The sequence below is a fragment of the Antennarius striatus genome, chromosome 13 (assembly GCF_040054535.1).
Source record: "Antennarius striatus isolate MH-2024 chromosome 13, ASM4005453v1, whole genome shotgun sequence".
Taxonomy (NCBI): Eukaryota; Metazoa; Chordata; class Actinopteri; order Lophiiformes; family Antennariidae; genus Antennarius; species Antennarius striatus.
Window position 1 is genome coordinate 6,730,254 of NC_090788.1, and position 26,599 is coordinate 6,756,852.

The 26,599-nt window shown below is 41.0% G+C and overlaps 2 protein-coding genes across 3 annotated transcripts in view; one reads left to right on the forward strand and one right to left on the reverse strand.

Annotated features, from left to right (window-relative positions):
- LOC137606600 (endonuclease domain-containing 1 protein) lies at positions 1 to 1,241 on the forward strand. Its single transcript, XM_068331927.1, has 2 exons — positions 1 to 340; positions 526 to 1,241. The coding sequence occupies exons 1-2, from the start codon at positions 20 to 22 to the stop codon at positions 1,132 to 1,134; spliced, it is 930 nt and encodes a 309-aa protein (XP_068188028.1). The 5' UTR covers positions 1 to 19; the 3' UTR covers positions 1,135 to 1,241.
- A 2,071-nt stretch (positions 1,242 to 3,312) lies between these two features.
- The window catches only part of nlgn2b (neuroligin 2b), a 65,991-nt gene continuing 42,704 nt past the window's right edge, over positions 3,313 to 26,599 (reverse strand). Inside the window, exons 5-9 of one of the 2 annotated variants that reach the window (XM_068331924.1) lie at positions 13,719 to 13,904; positions 8,916 to 9,181; positions 8,659 to 8,812; positions 7,921 to 8,281; positions 3,313 to 7,812 (exon numbers count right to left, since the gene is read on the reverse strand). In XM_068331924.1, the coding sequence (XP_068188025.1) occupies positions 6,897 to 7,812; positions 7,921 to 8,281; positions 8,659 to 8,812; positions 8,916 to 9,181; positions 13,719 to 13,904 (1,883 nt within the window). In that variant the 3' untranslated portion in view covers positions 3,313 to 6,896. Of the gene's footprint in view, positions 7,813 to 7,920; positions 8,288 to 8,658; positions 8,813 to 8,915; positions 9,182 to 13,718; positions 13,905 to 26,599 lie in introns of both variants that reach the window. The other variant, XM_068331923.1, reaches the window with a different exon arrangement.

Here is a 26,599-nt window from a genome sequence, read left to right on the forward strand (position 1 = left end):
ACCAGGAGACACAGAGGAGATGTTTTTGAGCACAACTATGTTAAGACTTCTAGTGTTCGCTTATGGTCTGTTTTTAATCTGCATTTTGCCCCTGGTGTCGCCAACCGTCGTCCAAGACTTTAATCATGTCGAGACATGCAAGGACTCCCTGTACATGGGGACGCCGCCGAGGGGAATCATCGACACTGGCCTGAAGAAGATCTGCCAAAGGTATGCAGACAAACCTCGATACGTGACCCTGTACGACCCAAAAAGACGGATTCCTGTCTACTCGGCTTACAGCTTCAAGAAAACAGAGGGAGACAGACGTATGGACTCCCCATGGATGTATGAACCCCAGGTCAGAGACTTATCTTTTGTGGTCATCACTCAATTCATTACCAAAAAAGGCTCTTAATTCAGCCATTTTAATTTCCAACCAGGTAGAAAACTTATTTTGAAAGGGATCTCAGCAGCAGTTGGAACCGGCAGTACATAAATGTCTATTTATTATCATATAATAAATACTGTTGCATGTCTCCTCAGCTGGCAGATGTTGATGGGAATGGAAACATGCTGCCTTTCCCAGTTGGTTACCTGCACATGAAGTTTGAGGACAGCCAGGCCACCCTGGATGACTACTCTGATGTGGTTCTGTATGAGAGAGGACAGCTGAACCCAGACCAGCACCAGTCTGAGCCACACGACCGCACCGCCACATACTCTCTGACCAACGTGGTGCCGCAGATACGAGAGTTCAGCATCGGGCCTTGGCGTGAATATGAGGAGCAGATCCGGGTCCGCCTCAACAACTTCTGCCGCGGCACGGCCTTCATTGTCACGGGGGTGACCACCAGAGGCAACATGATTCGTCGAAACAACCAGGACCGCGTGGCCATCCCCGAAGACTTGTGGTCCGCCTACTGCTGCACCGAGTACGACCGCAACGCACCACACAACATCCGCGTCCTCTTCCCATCATTTGCAGCCATAGCCAAAAATGCCAAAGAGGGTAACAGTGTCAATGAGATGCCGGTCCAGGAACTGGAGGCCCTTCTGAAGAGGACCATGGTTGCGGATCAGAACCTTCAGATTTTCTATGACAACTGCCTCTCCCCCTCACCTCTTCCTCTGTACCTCCAACACACTGTCTAGTTATATGTGATTTTCACCCTCATCATAGATTTTCAAAATTTATATTAATTAAAATACAGCTTGTACCTTGATTGGGTCATTTGTATTTTTAAAAACATCAAATTATGCAACTCATTAAATAAAATATCTTATCTTACTGGCCTTGTACCTTGATTGGGCCATTTGTATTTTTAAAAACATCAAATTATGCAACTCATTGAATAAAATATCTTATCTTACTGGCCTGTATTGGTATTGTAATATGTCATTCATACACTAAGAAATGTAACCTGTAAAATAGTGAATTTAACAATGGGATTTAAATTTTCTTGTGACAGATATGGTATTCTAAATGAAAAACAAGGCAAACATCCAGTCCTCATACTTTATGCCTTTTAAATTCTTGACTCAAATTTTTGTAATCCATGTGATACTGAAGTTTGTTGTAAATGTTTTGTATTTTACATTTGTGCAATTTCTGTCCTGATGCAGGAGTCTGTTTTTATAAAGTTGCATGCTACCATCTAGTGAAGGCAGGTGAGGATTGACAGAGTTCACCGTTTACAGAGACACCAACAGTTTCGCTGTCTGCAGAGGGAACTGGATTGAGTGTAAATACAAAACTATTTACAGTATACCTGCTAGTCATTACCAAGATGATTTGGATAAAGAAAGCTACAGTGCACGTTAGCCAATACAGTTATCAGACTCAATCAGAGCTCATTTCTGATGGTAGCAATAATGCAAGAAAGATAATGTATTTGAATAACAAGAATTTGGTACAAAACGCTGAGTACATATTTGAGTTTAGTTATTGACCTGTGATACATGCAGTGGTAAAGTTGCATTAAGAAATTAATTAGTAATTAATTAGAGCTTAAAAAGTGACTTCAAAGAGGTGTGATATGGTTTAATACTGTAGTGCTTAGTCTCCACTGAAAAATAATTATATTTGTATCCAAATAAGAAAAGTATTTAATGAACTGCACATTGGGCCTTGAATTGAAAGCAGTGCATTCAAGCAAATGTTCCAACATGACAAGCCTGTTCCAGCGGGTTATTGATTTATTGTGTGCAACAGCTGAGTAAACAGAGATTAGAGGACAGTTTCCTTCATAAGAATGTAGCAGCCAAGTTATTTTAGGCTTTAAAATTCAAATCCTTTGGCTCAATCAACCACGTCATAGAATCAGAACTCAGTTTGTGTAGTTAAGAATATTAAACCATGTGAAGCCAAGCTATTTTTTCTTTGTATGAATGCTTAATAGCTGCTAAAATGCAACAGAAAAACTGATTACTATTGATGGTGCTATTGGCAAGAGCTGACTGTTCTTGGGGCGGCAGTGGCTCAGCGGTAGAGTGCACGGTAGAGCGGGTCGTCCAATGTTCTGAGATCGGCGGTTAGATTCCCGCTCCCGCCCAAAAAACACCCGGAGGTGAGCTGACAGTGGGAGGTGCCAGCTCACCTCTGGAGCACTGCCGAGGCACCCTTGAGCAAGGCGCTGTCCCCCTTACAAGTTGCTCATTTGGGGCGCACCACAAAGGAGCTGCCCACCACTCTACCTCCTCTGCATGCGTACAGGCCCCCTGTGTGTGTGTGTGTGTGTGTGTGTGTGTGTGTGTGTGTGTGTGTGTGTGTGTGTGTGTGTGTGTGTGTGTGTGTGTGTGTGTGTGTGTGTGTGTGTGTGTGTGTGTGTGTTTGTTCAGGGCCTGTACACACTCACATATGCATGTGATTGGATTTGTCTGACTAACTAGAGTGTGCTCTTAATTTCCCTTCGGGGATTACTAAAGTATATTTAATTAAAAAATTAAAAGTTACTGTGCCAATATCAACATGTTTACTATATTAACATCTTATTCTTGGTGTAAATGTTAGACAACATTAAACACAACAAATGTCAGGACAGAACTTAGAGAGAACACACCCTTCCCCATTTTTTGCATCATTTACTCACTTAATATTACTGCTTGACCATAAAAACCTACACCTAATATGTGAAATTTCTCCATTGAAATTCAAACACGACCTACTTTGTGGAGGTAATGTCAAAAGAAGCAAGTTAAAACATCAGGAGCTGCTCCACCTGATGTGTTAACTTGTTGAGTGAGAGCGTCTAATATGCTTATGCTTCTCTGACAGGGTGACAAAAATGGCAGAAGGTTTGTTTAAGAATCTTTTAATGTTTTCCTGTTCAGATACACAACATACAGTGTGTAATAGCCTCTATTTGAAATAGAAATATTAACTTTAATTCGCTCAACCCCGTCTGGTCATTACGTTCTCTCACAGTCTCTCAAACTTCAAGCAGTTTACTGAATCAGACTAAAGGAAACAAACAGGTGCAAGTCTTCACATCACTGTTCCACCAGTAAATGTTGTAATATGAAGCATTTGGATTCTCATAATGATTTTATTTTTTGTTTTTTTCCCCCGTTATTTTAATCCAACATCAAATCTGTAGTGTAAACATGTAAAATTTGTAAAATTTTGAGTGTGCTTCCATTATCTGTTGGCTGTCCAAACAGACATTTTTTTAAATACCACCAAAGTAATGATGTTTTTGGAAGCGTGTAGAACTCAAATTTACAGTTGGGTCAATAATTCCATGAACAGAATGTAAATACAAAATACCAAAACAACGACCATTATTAGAGCCTGAAACAAGAGCAAAAGGGTTGTTCTGTATGATGCTCAAGACAACATGAGACACTAACAATCCAAGCCAACAGCATCACAAGTAAAATTCCTAGATTTGTGGTTAATTCTGAAATCATTTCAAACATCTGCCCGTCTTGTTTTTCTGCCTCATTTGTCAAGTCTTCTCCATTTTTTCCCTCTCTCGTCTGTCCTTTGCAGCTGCTTTTTGTCTTTTTAACCAATAGAAGGGCTCATTTCATTCAAAAAACCACCCTCATGATTGACAAGTGGTACTCTATGCTTTAGGAAGTTGTACATTGTTTGCAGTAAATGCATCCTGACATCACAGAATCAAGGCTAACCTGAGTGGAAAGCATCCCTTCTTGTATTTATGCCGACATCTACCACACTGTGATTTCTTTTTAAAAATATGATTCATTTATATTAACACATAACCTCCTGTGCCCACAGCCACTTAGAATTTGCCCTTGAGATCTAGGAAAGAAATAAAGGAGAATAAAACATACGTATGAGCTCTAAAATCATCTAAACTTGCACCTGTTGTCACAAAGTAAAGATCTGGCCAATCACTCAAACCAAACAACAAACAGAATATTTACAAATTTCAGTTTGTTCTCCTACAATTAAAAAAATGTACAGTTTGTTTTCGGGAGTTGATTTTTGTTCTTTTGTCCTTGCTGCTCGCTCCAGTCCAGTGTGAGGAATGGCAGTCTGGCTCCAGAGTGTCCTAAGCAGACAGGATGCAGGACATCACAAGGTGGAATGGCTTCCGCTCGCCTTGCTTTCATGGTTTGTGTCTGAATAATGTCTGTCATTAAAGATTTTTTTTAAATCAGGTTTTTAGAATGCATCCTCTGTGCATCAATAACGAGCTATTTCGTTATTGCCATCAAATCACCATTTGTCCACTGTTGTCCTATGCCACGTTTTTTTTTTTTTTAATAATTGTCCAGAGTGTGACCCATCTCTGCGCGGAGTTGTGCGAAAGATGTGAAAATGCGCATACAAGCCTTTCTCCTCATAAATATATCTCATCCTTTCTCCAACCTTGCAGAGGGGAGCATGAAACATGAAAAGCGCAGACAAAAAGGTAACTGCAGGCAGTCTTCAAACACGTGAAGCGTGAGGTTAATGTCAGTCGCAGACAAAAACCTTCCTCAGACTATTCATGTAAAATAGTGTTTTCTTTTTTTGTGACAAAAAAAAAAAAAGCTAAGTTCAGGTGAGACTGAGATTCTCAATGGTTCCAAAAAGAAAACAAAGCAAAACGAGGGCGGAAATAAAAGAGGAATTCATTCAGTCTTTCTGAAAGGTTTGCGGCACAGCCTCACTGTTAGAGAGTGAACAAAAATAAAGAGGAAATATTTATTCTCTGTTGTAATAGTTTTACACAATATTCATCTCTTAATACTTTAATATGTTTTTTGAAGTACCACAAAGTGCAGCTGATACTAAAATCATAAAAAAAAGATGTGCAAAAGAAATGGAATCAATGGAGAACAAGGCAAATCTTTAACGTGACAAACAAACATCTCTGTCCACACTCTTGATAAAAAAATCATGCAGATATCCCAGACAGCAAAGCAGTTAATAAACATTATATTCTTCTTTTTTTAATGAGGATATATTAAATCTGATTCCCCTTCAGAAGAAGAGGCCAGCCACAGTGCAACATTGAGTGTAATAAAAAAGAAAAAGAAAAAGTGTGTGGATCAAAAAAAAAAGGTGAAGAGGTTGGCACTTTTTATGATGGTAATTCCTTTAGTAAGATACAGTCAGGATGGACCTCTCCGGGCGGTCCACTGGACGCCAGCGAAAAAGAGGAACTTTATCACAGTACTTGGCACCAAGAATGCTGGTAAAAACGAGATATCAGAATATCTTTTTTTCATTCATATCCTTACAATTTATTAATAATACATCATTTACATTTGTGTTTTTGTATAAAAGACTCCAAAAACAAGAGAGAGTCTAGAAGTGATTGCAAGAAAGAGGAGAGAAGTGAGGATGGAGATGGGATTTGTTGATGGTTTAATAAAAAGAGCTACCAGGGCTGACGCAGGGAGGAGATGAGTGTGAGCCGGTGAAAAAGAGCGAAGCAGTTAAATGACCTGGAATGACGGTTCAGACAGAAGTAATGAGTGAGAAACAAATAAAGTAATGGACGTGATTAGAGCCTGTGCGGCAAGAGAGGCAACGAGTCCAGATGAACAGCCTGACTTCCAGGCTGCATCTCACAGAGGCCGAGTATGTTTCAATTATTTCCTTTTACCGCCCGACAGTGAAAGCCCCAATCTGGAAATGTTTCAAAAGCAGCAATTGTTAATATATAAGTTTCAAAAAAGCATTACTTTAGATTGCATTTATGTTGCATCACAACTGAAAACAGCTACACAAGTTTGTCAACAGCAGATATTAAGTGTAAAATCAATGAAAAACTCACGGTCGACTGTCATACAGTACTTCCTTGTACTTGCAGCACTGTGAATACATTTCAAAAGTCTCTAAAATCAGAACACAGAGACAGCTGTTGGAACATAGCGCTCAACACCGTGTGCCAAATTTCACTTCCAGATTGGGCTTTTAAAGCTGCAATTTGTAAGTTTCAAGAACTTTATGACAGACAGCTTGTTGGGACATATGCTGCCTCATACAAAAGCTGCCACTGTATTATCTTTTCACTAAATGAATGAGAATGGATGCATTTCTTTATCTATGTCAAACATCGTTTTACACAGATACAACAACACATGCGCAAAACAACCAAGCTACACTTAGGATGCACAACTGTGATCAGCTCAATACCTCTTGGAGAGAGCAACGGGCTTAAAGCTGCATTTTGGTGGCTCGCCTAAGCAAGAGATTTTACAGGAGCTGCATTAGAGCGAAGCAGAATGTACCCATGATGTCAGGGTTTTGGCAAAGGAGCAACTTCTTGATTTATGATTACATTTTAGAGGTATTTCACTGCTTGAAATCTTACAAACTGCAGCTTTATTTGAGGGCTTAATGAGAAAAGACAAAGCTATAGTGAAGAAGAACAGAAGGGGTGAGGGTGGAGTTGAATGGAGCAGTTTGTGTGGTGCGTCTCTGTAAACCCAGAGTAGGATTGTGCCTGGTCCTATACACGGGTGGTGGAGTGTTGGTGTGGCAGGGCATTGTTGCTGTGGCTGGGGACGGGTGTGGTGGAGGGGGCCGGGACAGGGGGGTAAGTGTTGAAGGGATGGATTGGCTGCATGCTGCTGATGGTGCTGGGGATCATGGTGATGGTGTTAGCTGTCATCAGTGGCACATCCTCCGGTGCCCGCCGCAGGGCCAGAGTGTAGTCAGGTGGGCACACGGGAGGCCGCAGAGGTTCAAGGTCACCATGAATGCCGCGAGAAGGTAGGGGTGTACCGTGCTCCAGCTCCACTCTTTGCTGCTTCAGCTGAAGCGACATCAACTCCTCTTCCTGACTCAGTGCCAGGTCATTGTGCGGTGGGGCCCCTACTACTCCCATGCCGACACCCATGCCCATCGTCGTGACGCGTTGCGGTGACAGCCGGCGATGGCGCCTCTGCATGAGTTCGTGGCGCTTATCCCGTTTGTAGTAAAGCGCAGCAAAAGCCAGCACATTCAGGAAAAGAAGCGAAGCCCCCACTGCAACCGTCACGCTCAGCTCAGTGGAGTAATCCCTCGTCTCACTGGGGAACGGTGAGTAGCGGGGTATCTCTGAGCCATTAGGATCAGGATCAGGCCAATAGGTGGAGATTCCAGGGGGCGTGGACCGGGTGTCAGGGATGTGAGGGTTGGTACCTCCAGGAGCATGGTGAGTTGTGATTGGACTAGTGTTTTTGTTGAGGCTGTGGAGATGAGGCACCAACTCCAGCCAGAAGGCCACCTTATTGGCCCGGTAGTTGTCTCTGACACGAGGCTTCAGGCCAATATGCAAGTACTGCTTATCTTTGGAGCTGAACTTGGTCCAGATGACCTCCTCAAAGCGGTTAGGCTTGGTGTGGATGAATGTGGTGTCCTGAGGAACCGGGAGGTTGGGATCTCTGGGAAAAAAACCCAAAACGTACAGGTAAACACAGCATACCGAGAATTAATAATTAGATAAATGCAGCAATTCAGAAAGCAATTGTTGAACGTTGAGTCAGACTAACCCTGTCTTTGCAAAATTGGTCCAGTATGTCATGACAACAGCACTCAGCATTACATCATTCTTGGAGAAGTTGCAGGGAAACAGGTCATTGGCTCCCACCATGGGAATGCCAAACACATAGGGGATCTCATCTCCGTGTGCCGCATCTGCCCAGTCCGGCCTCGTCTCAGTCTGACAGTGGTGGTGGAAGGTATAGAAGAAGACCGGTGACTGGAACTCTGCGTGTAGTTTGGCGGTGGCCACGGCTGGGGCGACCCACTGATGGTCCGTGAACAAAGCTAGGAGGGTCTTGCGGCGCATGTCACTGTTGTCCCTGTCGGCCCAGTCTGTGTACATGAACTTAATGGTCTCCCTCAGGATATCTTTACCTTGCAAGAAACAAGTTGGAATATTAGTATGAAAGCAGTGATTGTGTGTTCACTGTGACAATAAGGGCAAGGATTAAAGGATTAAATCCATACATTTATGGGTAAATTTTGAAAATATACGCAGTTTCAGGTTCTTGTTTCATTACTTTAACTACTTGTACAGCTCACACTAAGGATTACCAAACAAACTATCATTACTATTTAAAATTTTCTACGTAATCTACATTAATATTATATGTAAGGTTCTTCACAAATACTTCAAATGTCCTTCAAAGTAAAATGCTATTACTTTGAAGGACATCTGCGAAAAACTGCTTACTCAAAATGTGATTTATACTATTTCATATTTTTAAGGTAAGATAGGATCTGACCATCAGGGTATCCATACAGATTGTCGACAAAGTTTGAGATTGTGTAGTCGAAAGAGGCTGCTGAGATTCCATCTTCTCCTTCGCTGTCATCCACAAATTTCAGACCCTCTCCCTGATTGACTCCCAGCAATATGTCATAATTCAGGAACTCGCCCTGGTGTGAGAAAAACACACACACAGCATGACGTGATTGCATAGTATGCCGTGATCGATGCAGCATACACATGGCCAATGCAAGACAAAGAGACAGCTCAAACCTGCTGCATGAGGATCTCGGGGTCATCGGGTACCACGTCCCCGTCTACCACAGGTCCAAATGCGATGTGGTAACGCGCGGGCTGAATGTCTTGGTCAACTAACTCCCGGAAGCTCTTCTTCCTCAGGCAGTTCACCAGCTCAGTCATGTTCACTAGAGTGCAGCCAACTTTCCTGGCCAGGATCTTGGCGTACATGATTGGCCGGTAGTTGACTGCCCAGCTGGATATGGCTGAACCGCTCTGAGCAATGGCCCTCTGGAACAGACCTACACAAAGAAGAACCACCTATAACAGTTGTGGTTTCAACACAACACACAGTCACTAATTCTCTCTCTGTAGAGCGCCTATTTTTTATTTCCTCTGCCACACTTTTGCTAGCAGATGACGGAATGTTCAAGGCCTAACAGTGCAACTTTAATAATGCATATGCCGGAGAAGCAAATGTAGGGCTTTACATGGAAGTAAGAGGAAGTGGATTTTCAGTTGCTAAAATAGCTGGAGAAAATCTTAACAAATATAAGGGTAGAAAATGAAGCACTTCCATTAAACAAGAAACAAGAGACAGCAGCAAGGAAAACGGCGACAACTCCTCGCACAGTGGTGGGCTTGATGGTCGCCTTGGAACAGGTGAGAAAAACAGAAATAGACAGAGAAAGACAGAAAATTTCTCGCACTGTTGCTCTGCTTGCACTGTTACGTAAAGTGGCTTACTGTCCCTCTGTTTTATCTGCAGATTCTGTCATTAATAATTAACCCCCCCATATTCTGCATGTGCTCCGCCCTGGCTCTTCTCCCTGTGAAATCAATTAAGAAGCCTCGCAGCTGCAGCTCCAGCTACTTCTCATTTCATCTCATCTCATCTCATCTCATCTCTTCACAAACACACAGTCCCTTTAAAAACAGTTCCGCAGACAACTTTTCAAGCATTTGGTAGTTTTGCAGTTGACTTCAAAATGGAATTGAAGAAAGGCCATTTTTTGCCACAAATCTACGCTAACATCCCATATTGATTGTGTTGATTTTCACTGTCTTGCAACAAAACCTTGTAAAGACCAAAATTATCTGAAGCTCCCAATACATGAAAAAGGGCTATCAGCGGTGTATATTATGGTGTATATTACCCCAATGTTTGTGTTCTATATGCTATAAATTACATATAAATACCGCACAAAACCGGAGATTGGAGGCTTAACCAGGATTCCATAGTGTAATTTAAGGTCAAGCTTGCAGAATTTATACATCACAAACCAACGCTGATGACTTGAGAACAACTGAGCAAATTCTACCTGATTAATGTTTTTCTACATATCTTCTTCCTCTTCTTTTCCTTTTGGCTTTTCCTTTAAGAGGTCCCCACAGCGAATCATTTGCCTCCATCTAACCCTGTCTTCTGCATCCTCTTCTCTCACACCAACTACCTTCATGTCCTCTTTCACTACATCCATAAACCTCCTCTTTGGTCTTCCTCTAGGCCTCCTGCCTGGCAGTTCAAAACTCAGCATCCTTCTACCAATATATTCACTATCTCTCCTCTGGACATGTCCAAACCATCTCAGTCTGGCCTCTGACTATCTCCAAAACCTCTAACATGCTCTGTCCCTCTGATGTACTTATTCCTGGTCCTATCCATCCTGGTCACTCCCAAAGAGAACCTCAACATCTTCATCTCTGCTACCTCCAGCTCTGTCTCCTGTCTTTTCCTCAGTGACACTGTCTCTAGACCAAACAACATCGCTGGTCTCACCACAGTTTTGTACACCTTCCCATTCATTTTAGCTGAAACTCTTCTATCACACATCACACCTGACACACTCCTGTACCTCCTAATTCCCCCACCAAGTCTCCTTATCTACTTTCCTTCCAGATGACACTCCAAGTATTCTACTACCTGTCGGGGAGACAAGTACTCTACTACCTGTCTCCCCGATCACATTAGCTGTAGTTGTCCAGTCATCTAGAAGCACCCCCTAACTCCTTCCTAAAAGTCATGCAACACTCTTTGTTTTTCAGCTTCCACCATTTCGTCCTCTGCTCTGCCATTGCCCTCTTCATCATCCTCACCACCAGTGTCATCCTACACACCACCATCATATGCTGTTTGGCTACACTATCGCGTACCACTACTTTACAGTCACTGATCTCCTTCAGATTACACCGTCTACACAAGATGTAGTCTACCTGTGTGGTCCTACCTCCACTCTTACAGGTCACCCTCTGTTCCTGTCTCTTCTGGAAGAAATTATTCACTATAGCCGTTTCCATCCTTTTTGCAAAGTCAACTACCATCTGTCTGTCCTCTCCTGGATGCCAAACCTGCCCATCACCTCCTCATCACCTGTTTTCTGCACCAACATGTCCATTGATGACAACTCTCTCACTTCTAGGTATGCTCTGCATCACTTCATCAAAGTCCAACCAGAATTTGTCCTTCTCCTCCAGCTCACATCCTACCTGTGGAGCACACCCACCAAACAAAGTTGAACATCACACCTTCTATTTCTAGCTTCAGACTCATCACTCTATCTGACACTCTTTTTACGTCCAGGACATTCCTAACAAACTCCTCCTTCAAGATAACTCCTACCCCATTTCTCTTCCCATCTATACCATGATAGAACAACTTGAACCCTGCTCCTAAACTTCTAGCCTTGCTACCTTTCCACCTGGTCTCCTGAACACACAGTATGTCTACCTTCCTCCTCTGCATCATGTCAACCAACTCTCTACCTTTTCCTGTCATAGTTCCAACATTCAACACCCCTACTCTCAGTCCTATACTCTTGGTGCGCCTCTTCTCTCTCTTCCTATGAACACACTTTCCTCCTCTCTTACATCGACCAACAGTAGTCCAATTTTCGCCGGCACCCTGTAGGTCAACAGCACCGATGGCGGTCGTTGTTAACCTGGGCCTCGACTGATCCGGTATGGAAGTCATAGGTTTGATTTGCATGTTTGATTTTGCAAAAGTTTTACGTCGCAGGCCCTTCCTGACACAACCCTCTGTATTTCACCGGGCTTGGGACCGGCACAATAAGACACTGGAATGTGCCCTCTTGCGGCTACATTTAAAAGAGGGAAATATGTTTGTGTTTCCCTGAGAACACTCATCTTACAGGCCTGATAAAAAAAGGGTTTTTTTCCTATCCGTCCAAGCTCAGTCTGTCATTGTGAAGGTCAGCAAATCAGCAATAACATAATCTGAATACTTGGTATATAGTGCCAGTCACCTTCTGAGCTCTACTGACCAAAATCAGAGGATTACTTATCAAACATCTGCTGGGTATTTTAGAGATGTGCCATTCAAAAGCAAACAAAAGAATGAGAATTGAGTACATCTTTTAATAAGTTGTGTAATGGACGAGTCCCAGAAGTGGTGCTTTGAGGACAAACCAAGGGTGTTGCAATCATTTTTTTTTAAAAGGCATTTTTATATGAATTTCAACATGAACTTTACATGAATTGCAATTTCTTATTTTGCTTGAAATGGTTTAGAATGGATCGAAATCAAAATAATAAAATGCTTTAAAATATTCACAACACAGCAGGTAGGGTTTACTTTGGCTGATTGGATTTCAGAATAAAAGTAAAGTCTGGTTGTTTGGTTAAAATCACTTTCTAGGCAGAGTTTGGTGGATAGAGGAAGCGCTCCCACGCTTCTGTCCCTTATCTGCAGTGAAAAATATCAAATTTAGAAAATGATGCCAAATAACTTAAAAAGACATGTCACGACAAAGATCCCTCATTGGCCGAGGAAGATCTTAAAAACTTCTGAGGACTAAGAGATTCAACTGTAAAGTCGAATCAATGCTTCCTGTCATGTGGCTGTGTTAAGTTCACTGCAAAAGGAAAAATTAAGCACAATGCAAAGTAGAACAAAGATTAATGTAGCCAAGCAGTGGATTGGACTTTAATTTATCGTGTGGTACTAGTATGAAAATCTGAAGAGCAACAAAGGCTAAATTAAAAGTTAAATTTGCGAAACACTTTTCAACCGCTACTGACTTTATGTCAATCTGATCTCTACAGGGGTTCCTCCAAAAATCATTCCAAAATGTTGTGGTTAGAAACCACTGTTCCACTACCTACTTTCCGATTGTCTAAAACATAGATCGAGTGTTTTGAATGAACCTCTTAAATTACATTTTGCATCAGTGACACAAGACATTAAACATATTAATTGAAGGCGAACTAACTTTCCACTGGTAAAAAATAAAGAATGTGTTGTACAAGCCATGCTTTAAAGGGATTGAACTACCTTAAAATATAGGCTGTTCACATTTCATCAAGCAGTGTACCCAAAACAAAAATATCAAATTCAATAATAAACCTCAATAACCTACTGTAAAACACAGAACCTTGACGCCATCCTCATATGGATTCCAAATAAAGATATTAAAGTATGTAATAAATTGTATCCATTCATAATGCCTTTTCCAGACGGGATTATTTTATTGGAGGACTTTTTATTCAGTCCATTTTTATTCGGGATTATTGTGAGGTTTGTGTCCCTAGGTGAGTAATGGTTTCACGGCAGATAACACTATTTTCATCCATCTGTCAACTCTAGCTCTGTCCAGATTGCTTTAAAATGGCTCAATCTGTGCAGTTTTCCATGTTAAATGAAAAAAATTCACCATATATTTAATAAACGGCTTCAGATGGTGGACAACTCATGTTTACATACTGCTCCAAGTCAATATTTGTCAGTGATGTTATTAGGACACTCTCCATGGAAATACTCTGTGCTGAAACTTTGATCCCCTTCAGGTTACTGATGTGACAACGACAGTGAAGGAACTTTACCTTCTGAGTGGTGAGACAGGATAAGGAGGTTCACACAAGCAGCACCAGCTCCCGAGCCAAAGATGGTGATCCTTTCTGGGTCCCCTCCAAAGTGGCCAATGTTTTCATTGAGCCAACGCAGGGCCTGGATCTGGTCCAACAAGCCAAAGTTCCCTTTAGCAGACTGGTCCCCTGTGCTCAGAAACCCTGCAGGGCAAATTAGAGCAAACACAGACAGGTCAAATGAAAGGGCTTATAGATTATGTGCAGAAATAGGAACAGGGTAGAGATTCAGGAGCATAGGATAATTTAATCAAAAGGACTTATTGCCCTTCCTTAAAATGAAAAAATACCCTACTTAGGCAGAAGACGATATCTTGTAATTGTCAGGAACTTTTCGGCGTCCAACTCATTGGAAGTCTGAAGAGATTTTCACACAGACAGCTTGCCAAATGACTAATTTTTAATGCCCACGCTGGAAATACAATGCAGTTAAGAGAACTTGTCGGCAGAGAGTGGGGAGCAACAGAAGGCATGTTTCACCTACTTCCAGGACGCACATTTACAAAGTAAGTACACGCCCACAGCAAGATGAAATAAACCGAACAAAATGTCACACTCAAACACACACAAACAAAATTAGTTAGGTCACCTTTGGGAAATTACATAAACTAACATTAATTTCCTCGAGACTCAACCTGACCACTTATTCAAAAATGAGCTGCTCCCCCTGAAATGCACAAGCTGTCCGCGGTTAACACAGGATTCTTTGGTCTCACAATAGCCATTTATAATAAATTACATGATTGAAACACAATATGTAAATTTTTGACTATTGGGATAACTCAATGCCCAGAAAACATCTAAAATATTTTTAGCAAATGGCACACTCCTACTGGTGTGAAGGATAAGATGAAAAAAACAAAACAAGGAGCATCTGTACCATCACCATACATGGTATATGATTTTACTGTTTTGTTTTGCTGCTTTTGCATGAACACAATGTCCCACTTAAAACTGTAATAACCATTTAATTAGTCACAAGAAACAAGCTGTGAACACAGTTTTGATATATTGACCATATCAAACCCAATTTCTGACATTGTCTATCCCATGATGTCAGGATGTCTAAGCAGGTTTTGGAGGCATGAGAAGTACAGCACCAAAGAGGAAGAGGAAGAAGAAGAAGATTTGATTTTTAAAAGTACATTTATTCACAAAAGCCAAATTACAAGATAATCACGTTGACACAAAATCCAAAAGAGATTCACACAAAAAGGAATTCACATCAAAAACATTCCTGAATGAAGAAAACTAACATTTATCAAACTAAAAACAGAGGCTCTTGTCTCCATGTTGAATATGCTCCATTCATAGTCAGCAACCAGCTTGAATGATGTAAAATATCCCAAGAGTTTTGAAGAGGATACAAAAACAAATAATTTTTCAGCTGTTGTTGATAAAATAACAGTAGCTCCTTCTTCTGTCACTTTTTAAAAAACCTTCAACAACCAAAAAACACTGACATAAAAATACACTAGCTGGTGGGTGGCATTTGTGCATTGGGAAGTCCATGGTTTTTTCACTTGTTACTTTAGAAACGGTGGTAGACTTAACAAAATGATCTCATGTTACAGATCAGCGCCATAAAGTGTTTCTGAAACCATTCAGACATCACAATTTAAACCATGTTCAAAATAAGCACACAAAAACATTTAATATAAAATAATTGGTGAGACATCTTTACAATTTGTCACCACGGAGGTGGGCATACAATGATGTAAAAGTATAATCTGGATTATTGGAAGTATCTGGATGATTTCTGCAAGCAAACCGGTGAGAAGCTCTGGGTTGAGGCAAAAATTAAGGTACGTAAATGTAAAGTGTTTTTCTTGCACATGCTACTGTAAGAGCTGGACCAAAACATCGTAGCCAGAGAAAAATGAAAGGCACCAAAGGCCTCCAGAGATCTGAGCAGCAGTGACAATCTGTGTGGCCTCTAGATGGCAGAAAACACCATTATGCTTTATAAAATACAGCTATGCCATATTTCATCTAAACAAACAGGCTGGATAAAAAAAACAACATTTTTTAGGAAAGGGAGAAGAGATATGTACAACAACCCAAGGTGTACCTTGGCTTATGTTGGATACATTTAAGTGAGTGGGTCAGACAGCATATTGAAAAGGTCGGTTGGCGAGGACGGGACATTCATAAAGTATAGTACAGGGAGCATACATAGACAGATGGTCAGAGAGGGCCGTAAGCAAGTGCTCAAGTGTGTTCAACTGCAAATTAAGGTTTATTGTTGACGATTACACTGTAAGTGATGGTGGTGATGATGATGATGATGATGATGATGATGATGATGATGATGATGATGATGATGATAAAGATGATGATGATAGCAGCTGTGACGATAATGATGATAAGATCCTAAATTGACCACTCTTCACAAACCGGTGTGACGTACACTAGCCTCCACATGACCTGGATGTCGTATTCAAAAGAAAGCAACTTTGGCTCGTCATCCCAGAATCAGGACTTAGTAAGCTCTGAGCTGTATAACGTGCAACCACAAAATGTGACCCATTAAAACACTGTTTGCTTCTTAACACCTGTTAAAATAACAATCACGAGGAACCACCGAGTGATTGAATTATAGTACAGAGATAACAAGATTAAAAGATTTATTTAGGAGCCACAGCTGCTCTGTGATTCCTTAAAGTGACAATTTAGTGTTGGCTGGATTATTGAAAACATAGAAATAATAATATTGTAATATAGTTTGCACGTTATTGTGTAATTGTATTGTCTCGATATCATTCGTGCAATTGACTGGCTGTCAGTTTGATCTGACTCTGGCCTGGCAACGTGTCAGCACTGACCTGTGCAGCTTATCAAAACCATAGGTATGTGGAAATGTCCTCTCAGTGGCTGCCTGGCCCAATACTGAGCTGCCTGCCACAGTTGCCTGGCAACTGTCCAGAGCTTCAGGCAAAGTGATATTGACAGACACAGACACACAAAAGCATGCACACATTCCAATCCTTCCATATTCAAGTACACAAAAATGCTGTACGCAAAAACACGTGAGCCTCAAAAAACCCAACGCAAATGCTTACACAGTTGAGTGCGCGATTAGCATGCTAGCTGGTGCTAGCACCCCCGTGGATCTCCAAGCAAGGGCGACATGAAGAGAGGAAATGTGCTTTTTACATCCCACTTCAAAACGGTCTTCTTCTTCTCCTTTTGGCTTTTCCCCTCAGGGGTCGCCACAGCGAATCAATTGTCTCCATCGGTTTGATTCGCATCTTTGATTTGGCAAAAGTTTTATGCCGGATGCCCTTCCTGACGCAACCCTCTCTATTTATCCAGGCTTGGGACCAGCACAATAAGACACTGGCTTGTGTCCTCTTGTAGCTACATTTCCCACTTCAAAGCGGTGATGTATTGTAATTGCAGTGATTTATTGTAATATGCAGACATGGTGACGACAACGCTAAGGAGGCTCCGTCCCTATAAGGCGGCTGGACCGGATAAGGTCTCCCCAAGAATCCTCCGAGCCTTTGCTTCGGAACTGGGGGACCCCCTGCAGCGATTGTTTAACCTCAGTCTGTGGCTGGGGAGGGTCCCGTCGCTGTGGAAGACCTCCTGCATCGTCCCTGTACCCAAGAAAGGACGACCTACTGAGCTCAACGATCACCACCGACCCTTACATCCCACGTAATGAAAACCCTACAGCGACTGGTCCTGGAGCTCATGTGTCCACAGGTGCAGAGTGCAATGGACCCTCTCCAGTTCGCCTATCAGGCCAAGGTTGGGGTTGACGACGTTGTCTTGTACCTACTCCACCGTGTGCTCTCCTACCTGGACACAGGGGGCTGTGCAGTCAGGGTGCTCTTCTTTGACTTTTTGAACGCCTTCAACACCGTCCAGCCCCAGTTCCTGCAGGACAAACTGACCTCCATGGCTGTGGACCCCTAACTCGTGAGCTGGATTACGGACTACCTAACGGACAAACCCCAGTATGTCCGTATGGGGGACTGTTTGTCTTCTGTGGTGACCAGCAGTACGGGGGCGCCACAGGGGACCGTTCTCTCCCCCATTCTCTTCACCCTCTACACATCAGACTTCAGCACAACTCGGATACTTGCCACATACAGAAGTAGTCTGATGACACTGTGATTGTGGCATGTATCCAGGAGGGTGATGAGGGGGCGTACAGGGCATTGGTGGCTGACTTTGTGGAGTGGTGCCAACACAACCAGCTCCAGCTCAACGTCTCCAAGACCAAGGAGATGGTGCTGGAGACGAAGTACCTGGGACTGCAGCTAGACAGCAGACTGGACTGGTCACTCAACTCGGACTGTGTGTACAAGAAGGGGCAGAGCAGGATGTACTTCCTGAGGAGGCTGGCCTCCTTCAACATCTGTCCTAAGCTCCTTCTCATGATCTATCAGTCCGTAGTCTCCACTGTGCTGTCATATGCCATTGTATGCTGGGGTGGGGGGGCCAGGAAAAGAGATATGGACCGTCTGAACAGACTCATCCGCACAGCGGGCTCAGTGGTCGGGCTGAGCATGGACTCTGTGGATATGCTTCGCGAGAGCAGGACCATGTCTAAAGTTAAGGCTATCATGAACAACACCAGGCACCCCCTACACACCACCTTCTCCCAGCAGAGAAGCACCTTCAGCGGCAGACTGCTGTCACACAGCGCCTCCACAGAGAGGCTGAGGTCCTCCTTCATGCCCCATGCCATCAGGGGTACAATGACTCTCTCAGAAGGAACGGGGGGGAGTTGGCGAGGTCAGCACGCGGTGGATGGATTTAATTTAATTTTATACTGTTTATATTTTAATTTTATACGGTTTATATTTTAATTTTATACTGTTTATATTTTAATCTTAAACTGTTTATATTTTAGTTATAATTTAGTATATAAGTCCTGTTTGTGCTACATGTGTCGTTAGTGTAGTGTATGTCTTGTGGTATGTCCTGTGATGTCAGTGTTTCTTTTTCTCCTGGTGTTTAATCCAGTATTTATTCGTGATTCGTGATGTAATGCCTGAGCAGTGGATATGTACAATTTCCTCCAGGATTAATAAAAAAAAAATATATATAAAAATAATATATATATATATATATATATATATATATATATATATATATATATATATATATATATATATATATATATATATATAATTGTCAGTGTTCGTGTGTTCGTCCGTCTGTCCGTTCATCTGGTCAGTATGCCCACCAAATATCTTTGCAACCGTTGCAGATAAAAAAATGAAACAAAAAGCACATTACTCGGGCAGCAAAGGGGATAAAAATGAGATGATGATCTTGACCTTCAGAAAACTAGGTCAAGGTCACTCAGGAACCGGGTAAGATAGAAAGACGAGGGAGAAGGCCAGTGTGAGTAAGACCATAGATCAAAGCTAGTGCTTTGATCTATGAAAGTAGGTCAGATCACCTAGCTTTGATCTTTGTCCTATGCAAATAGGTCAGGGTGAAATTTTGAATTTGGGGAGTCGCGGGATGTTGCAGCCTGTGACCTCCTTAGTTATTTTTCTTCCATTGAAGATAAGTCAAAGCATTTCGTTCTTCTTTCTTTCTCATTCAGTTAGTTTTCTTTCTGATCCCCCCTCCTCCCATCTGCTGAGTTGGGCTTCCTACTGACTTTAGCGCTTAGAGCAGCAGTTTATGAGGCCATACTCATGCATATTCAACACTTGCTTTAGGTAACAGCCAAGAAGCTGAGAGAAAAGTCATCAACCCCTAAGTAAAGGTACAGGCTGGAGACAGTGAAACAAATAGATGACAGAAAATAGAGCAGTAAGGAACAACAGATGATGGAGGGAAATTTAAAAAGGGTGTGTTTACAGCACAGTGCCTTAGAAAAAGTGCCCCCCTCCCAGCTTGTGTGATTAGAACTGCTGCTTATGCTTAAATACTTTCTGTCATTATTAGAAAAATATTTCACAAGATCACATTTTCTGAGATCACAAAAGCTTAATGCACACAACCACAGAATGCTAAACAGAGGTCTGAGCACTTACTGTTTCACTGCACTGATGAGATGAGTCATGGTAAAAGCAATATTGATACAGCATTGCATCTGCAGAATGATGAATTTTCCTTCAAGCACAGTGTGTCTTGAAAGAAGTTTCATTAATATCAAGAAAAAAAAACACACGATCCAGGAAGATATTAATTGGAATTTTCTGTGCAGTATTTATAAGAAATATATTGAATAACTTTATTCAGTGCTTCCATATTGGTTGACCATCTTTGTAACAGCTTCTGCCATTCACAAATTCACAGTCCAAAACTGAAGGGAAAAAGGAACATTCATCTGCAGGGTAATTTTGAGCACTGAACAGAATAACTGCAGTAGGGTTCTGAATATATTTGTGTGGATGGAGAAGAAAGAACAAAAAGAGGTGATGATGAAGGAATAGAGGGGTTTAGAAGGGAGAGAAAGAAAATGAAACATAAAACAGGAATTAAAATAAATATTGCCCAGAGCTACCGTTAGACCCCGAATGAAAGAGAGGTGAAAGAAACATATTGAAGGACATTAATAATTTCACTCTTACGTCACACAGTGAACGACAAAAGAAAAAAAACCTGAGGGATGATCTTGGTTTTTTATAGACAAAGAACAGGTGACTAGAGGGAGGAAACAGCAGTCTCTGAAACAGAGGTGCTAATACAATGCAGAAAAAAGGGAGAAAAAACACGTACAGCAGATGGTGAATGTCTCCTGCGCACGAGACCAAAGAATCTGTTCGCAATAGAGTGGATTTGATCATTCACCACTGAGCAGCAACCTTGGGGATTAACTGCTCTGTACGAATGTATGAATGTAACAGTGGATGAATTCAACCTTTCTCTGCGCCCTATGCAGAATGTGCTCATAATTCAACATCTAAATTTAAGGCATTTTTGAAGGCACCTCTGTCAATAAAAACACTTATGTACTGAAGTTATTAAATCCTTCAATGGGCATGAAATGCGCAGCTTCACTTTCTCACAAAAATCTAAGTGAAAAAGCATGCGGTTTCAATCAAGAAAAGATTATGTACCGCGTGATTTTACTACTTCATTCTAATATTGCAGGCTAAAATATAAAGGCTTTTGAGCACCCTCAATAGGCAGTTTTTGTCTTGTATGATTATTTCTCTCCTTTGCTTCAGAGATCTGCTGTTGCACTTCACCTTGTACATTCAGATTGTTGGATTGTCAACATTTTTCATAAATCTATTAAGACTCCTCGTTGGCACTGAAAGTTAACCTGCTGGCACGTCCGTTTCAAGTATGCATCACTCATATCAAGTACACCTGGAAATGAAATTATACTGTGGGTGCACTTTCTCCTGCTGAACTAATGTTATTTCACCACCACCCATAGGCTTTCAGTGTCATTGTTTTCATTACCTTACTTATCTCACTCACTTTTTACTCTCAAACGTCTATCCAGCCGGTGCCAAGCTGTGCAATAAAAGTAGGCTGTCATGAAAATTTGAAAAGCAATACTTCAAACTTCACACTGACACAAAGATATTTTACAGCTCTTCAAAACAACTCCCATTTCAAAACTATGTTACAGTCAGTGAACACTAAAAACTGAACAAATGAAATTTAAAACCCTAACTAAGAGTCCTTTTTTTAGATGGAGTTTAACGTAGCATGTGATAATTATGAGTCAAATATAGTTTCAAATTGTTATGCAATTGTACATTTCTTGCAGTTCATTTAGTACATTTCATTCAATGTGAATATTACACCAGCAATCCATGTTCACCATCTTCACCTGCCATTATTTTCAAGGCGTATTATTAAGGGCAATCCACAAAGTTGCTTTGATGAACGTTGACCATATGCTCAAAGTTATTACATCCCACTACATAGCGGTGATGTATTGTAATGTTAGTGTTCGTGTGTTCGTTCGTTCATCCGTTCATCAGTCTGTCCTCATTTTCACCAAATATCTTCGCAACATTTGCAGATAGACATGGCTGGAAAATGTTTTGACCTAACAATGAGCTACGTAAGTATTGTTATTCAAATAATGAAACTCACCCACGCAGTGTGCAGTAGACTTAAAGACCTGCCCCATACAGTACAGTAGACTACAGAGATCCTCTAGCTTTACATAATCGGGTCCGTGCATTTCCTTCCTTCCTTTGTCCGAGCCCACAGACTGGTGAGTCTCACAATAATACAACCATGAGTCATGAGTGTTTAATGTGAACTTTGCCAGGATGATGGAAGCAACTGTTCTTCCTGCATTGTTATTTATTTCCAGAACCTGAGGCTTCAACACGTGTGATCTTCTCATACATCATGCCTCCTCTCCTCAATATACTTCACACATACATTTTCGAGCAAGGTACAACATTCTGCCCCACAGATGGAAGTTTCTGAGTTTGAATGACTAAAAAAAAAATCACCCGTTGGGTGAGTAGCTGAGTTTGTGAGGAAGTACTGACTTGTCCACATCTGTATTTTTTTTAATATGTATAATTTACAGATCATAACTCTAGTTTTGAACAGTTCAGAGTTAGAACGAGACACAAGTGAACTGCCTGTCTGTGCTGTGGGAAAGAAGTGTTAACAGTTGCTTGTCGAGTGGGACGACTGTGTGGGAGGTGTGTTTCATCTGTATTTAGGGAGCAAGATAAAAATTATTAGACAGAATCCATCCTGGCACAAATAATGTTTTTGGTCATGTCTAAAAAGATGTTTTTGTGAACAACAGGCAGCACAGTTTGAACCGACGCCCTGGGCTTCCTGGGCTGAGCAATATTTTTAGATAACTGGTGGTAAAAGTGTTGTCAGGTGAATGGATTTTTGCAAATACATTAAAAAGTAGCACATTCAATAATGTTTAGTACTGTGTCACAAACATAAAATTATATTTAGTTATATTTAATTAATTGATCACCCATTGTAGGCATTAGTGAAACAGGATAAGATGGAAATACAGTTATACAGTAAAGTATTCTACATACATTTAGTCTGTTTTTGAACTGATCTTCCCCATCAGCCATTGCAACTATAAACATTTTTTCTCCATGTATACTGGTGTAACTCTACAGTATACAAAATGAGAAATGTTTCTAAAAAGAAGCATTTCATCTCTCTTCCTGAGGTGAAAAATGTTCTTGCTCTCAAAGCCCACGATGGTGGGCCTTTCCCCAGAGTTCATTCATTAGTTCATTAGTTAATTAGTCTGAACAGATGGCTATGCAGCACAAATCAGAAGGCTTCCTGAGCCTGGAAATGAAGGTAGGAGAAGGTGATCTGAAGCAGAAATCTGGAATATCGACTGCCATCTAACCTCAACCAGGCTGTGTGCAGCAGACATTTTCTCCTCATTCACTCATTTTCCTTCATAACGACAAGATATATTATACAATATGGAAATTCCAGACAGTGTAATGGTTGATGGAACATTACACATGTATGGGTCACGCTGGAGGGAAATAAGGCGTGAACTGCGACGACCATGTGGTCACGCTACAGCATCATTTATTTGAATGAATACTGAATACTTTGCATCCCTGCAAATTAAAAAAAAAAAAAGGTTTATTTTTAGACTATTCCCATCACACACACACACACACACACACACACACACACACACACACACACACACACACACACACACACACACACACACACACACACACACATCCCTGTGGTTTCTCCCCACTTCACCGTCTTTGTATGATTCTCTCTCTCATCTGTCTCTATTGCCTCCTCTCTCTCCTCTTCCTTAACTCCTGATTCCTTATCACTCTCTTAAAGGTGTAGTCATTGTATGAAGTGAGGCTGGTGTGTGGACGCTCCTGAGAGCGTAAGTACAAGGCAGAATAGGACATAACACTATTAAAACACGATATGCTTTAGTATCTCACTTTGTTGCAAGTCCTGTGTCTGAGAAGGGTACCATTAAAAATGCAGATGTTCGGTGCATTATTCATAAATATGTTTTACGCACGGCACGCAATTGAGTGGTGCACACGTGCGTTTAAATACAGTCACATGCACCCAGTGCACATGGGCAAGCATGCATGCTCATGCTAAACAAACAACAACCACAGGAATAACACCTCAGTACAGTAACCCATTAAAAGCACATCTGACAGAGCAGGAGAGGGAGAGCACACATTCGCTCACATGTCAAAATATTCAACAGTGTTAAAGGAATCAAGGACGCAGCATTTCTCTTCAGGATCAGTCAGCAACATTGCACTTCACATTTGTGTATTTTTTTAGTGCTGTCAGGCGATTAAACAAAAAAATCTAATTAATTACAGGATTTGTAATTAATTAATCTAATTAATCCCATTTTAATCTCATACCTGCTAAAGGTCCCCCAAATAAAGATTTTGAATTCTAGGACATTACAAAATTGTAGTGATTGACTATTCAATAGAATGCACCGAGAAGAGAAGATCTGAAATCCACATTTTTATTGGTTAAGTGTGCTTTATAAATGATATTCAAAAGAAAAAATGTCAAGCACATCAGCAAACCAGTTAGGCCAGGTGTATTTCTCAAAAACGCAATACGAATACAGTTAAATAAATAAAATTCAGAAATAAAATAAGACTGAGTCTCAAATAGGCACATAAGCAGATTCTCAGTCCAAATGAAAACTAAAGCTGACTCAATGCAGCGATTCAAAATGAATAGTAGAACATGCCTCTAAATAAGGCAACTAAATAGCAAGATGCCAACAGGCTTTCCTTTAAAAGGGTTAGCTAACGTTACAGGAACTGACAACAGACAACTCTGTGTCCTTGACATGTTTTGCATTTAAATGATACGTTAAGCTGGAGCTGCTTCTGTGATATGAAAATTCTCTTTTACAAAAGGTACAAATCACTGCGTTTTTGTTGATAGTCTCGTCTTTGTTCTTTTTATAAATAAACTTTCCGCCCAAAGGTCCGGGTGGGCTTGCCTCGCTCTCCTGTGTCGCGTCCATCTCTGTTGTCAGTCACTCTGCTTTTGACTAGTGGCGCAGGTAGGAAGTGACGTCACTGCAGCCTACAGGTCATTAATGGGCCAAAATTTAAAATGCTTGCGCATTGACTTGCCACTTGTGATTAATTCCATGAATTTTTGTAGCACGTTAATTTGCAGCATAATTAATATAATTAATGCGTTAAAATGACAGCCCTAATTTTTTTTGCATGTTAGTGGAGTCTTAGTGTAATAAACATACTGTGCAAGACTTGAACGCACTTTCAACATTTCCTCCATGAAACATAAAGAAAATTTTAGCTGTACATCGAAAGGTTACAGTTCGAAAGCAAGGTCAAGAAGGAGCAAACAAAGAGTGCTTTGATCAGCCTGTAATGTAACACTATATTAATTGAATCTTACAGAATATCATACCCTTAATGATACACATAAGATTAAATCGAGCAAGTCCTCAATCCACATAGTCTTCGTTTGTCCTTGTGCCCGCGCTTCTCCATTGGCAGTGTCAATAACGATCTGGATCAGGTTACCCTCTGCTAACGCTTGCTGCAACTCTTGGACAGCATTCGAAACTACTCCCATTTCTCTGTTTATCATTATTCTGATATGTTGAAACAGGCGTGATGCAATAAACATGATCTGATTACCCAATCTGGCAACCGTCATGACAGTCTGTGTGCAAACACCTCCCAAAAAATGAAGGCAAATGTAAATACTTGACTCTACTGATATCCAGCAGCACGAGGGCTGGGTACACAGCTCATCCCTCACTCACAGGCCAAGTATACACTGCAAAATCTCCAACAGCATGAACAAACACAGCACTTCCTAACCCAGACAGCAAGTGGTGCTGGCGGTGGTGGTGGTGGTGGTGGTGGATGGAAGGTTGTCTCTGAAATATGGTCAGTGTGACCTTGGCTGCTTCTGTTTCAACTAGACCATATTTAAATACAAGAAATAATTTATCAAAGGATTATCATGTGCAGACTAAGTTCACACAGTAAATATATATTTGGTCTTTTTTTGTAAAATCACCAACTGCACAATAACAAATTGGTCTGGGCAATTTTGATAGCAGAAATTATGTCTGGGATAAAAACTGCACAAAGACTGTCATGTTTCCAGTAGCATAGTGTAATACGCCGTAGTACAGTTTCTATTATCAATGTGCATATCGATGCTTTACTGGGACATGTGTTCAGGTTCGTCTTTATTGTGTAAAACTCCAATGCAAAATCGACTCTTGAGAAATCTCTTTATTAATGACTGCACCAAACATTTGCATCTACATCTGTTAGTGTTGTAACTAAAAGGTTTCACGGGAGAAGAAAAGAGAAAGTGTGCAGCTACTATGTAGCATTACGGCTAGTATAAAAATAAAAAAATGAAAAACAACATAATGCAACGGACTTTAAATTTAGAATTCTGGTTTACCCGAGTTGAGCATGAAAGCTACCAACACCTACCTACCAAAAATCATCTTAATTAACTTACATGCCTCTTAAAAAATTTAAAATATACTCAATCAATAATTTTGTTAATATCTATCGATACTAATCCAATTCTGTGGTGTTCATTACTACTAGGGTTGCTATTCCCTTACTTTTCCAGTTGTAACTTCGTTGTGTGAGAATTTCTATTTCTACTTTATACTACACTCATACTCGTACTTTGTTAGACCTGTTTAAAATTTTAATAAGTTCACATGCAAATATTATTGTTATGGATCTTTTTTTTACATAATCAAAACCGCTGATGCTCTCATTGATATATAAAGATATACTGTTATATAAGAGAAATGCTGTTCGAATGCTTCTAAAGTTAGCTGTGCCTCTGACCATCAGCCGTAGCGTGGCACAACTCTTTAAGTCCAGGATATTGTGGCAGCGTGG

What these genes read in the sequence shown, in the direction of transcription:
- LOC137606600 (XM_068331927.1), top strand. Translation starts at nt 20, where the DNA reads ATGTTTTTGAGCACAACTATGTTAAGACTTCTAGTGTTCGCTTATGGT. An exon ending in CATGGATGTATGAACCCCAG is followed by an intron (nt 341 to 525) that starts GTCAGAGACTTA and finishes ATGTCTCCTCAG; the next exon opens with CTGGCAGATGTTGATGGGAA.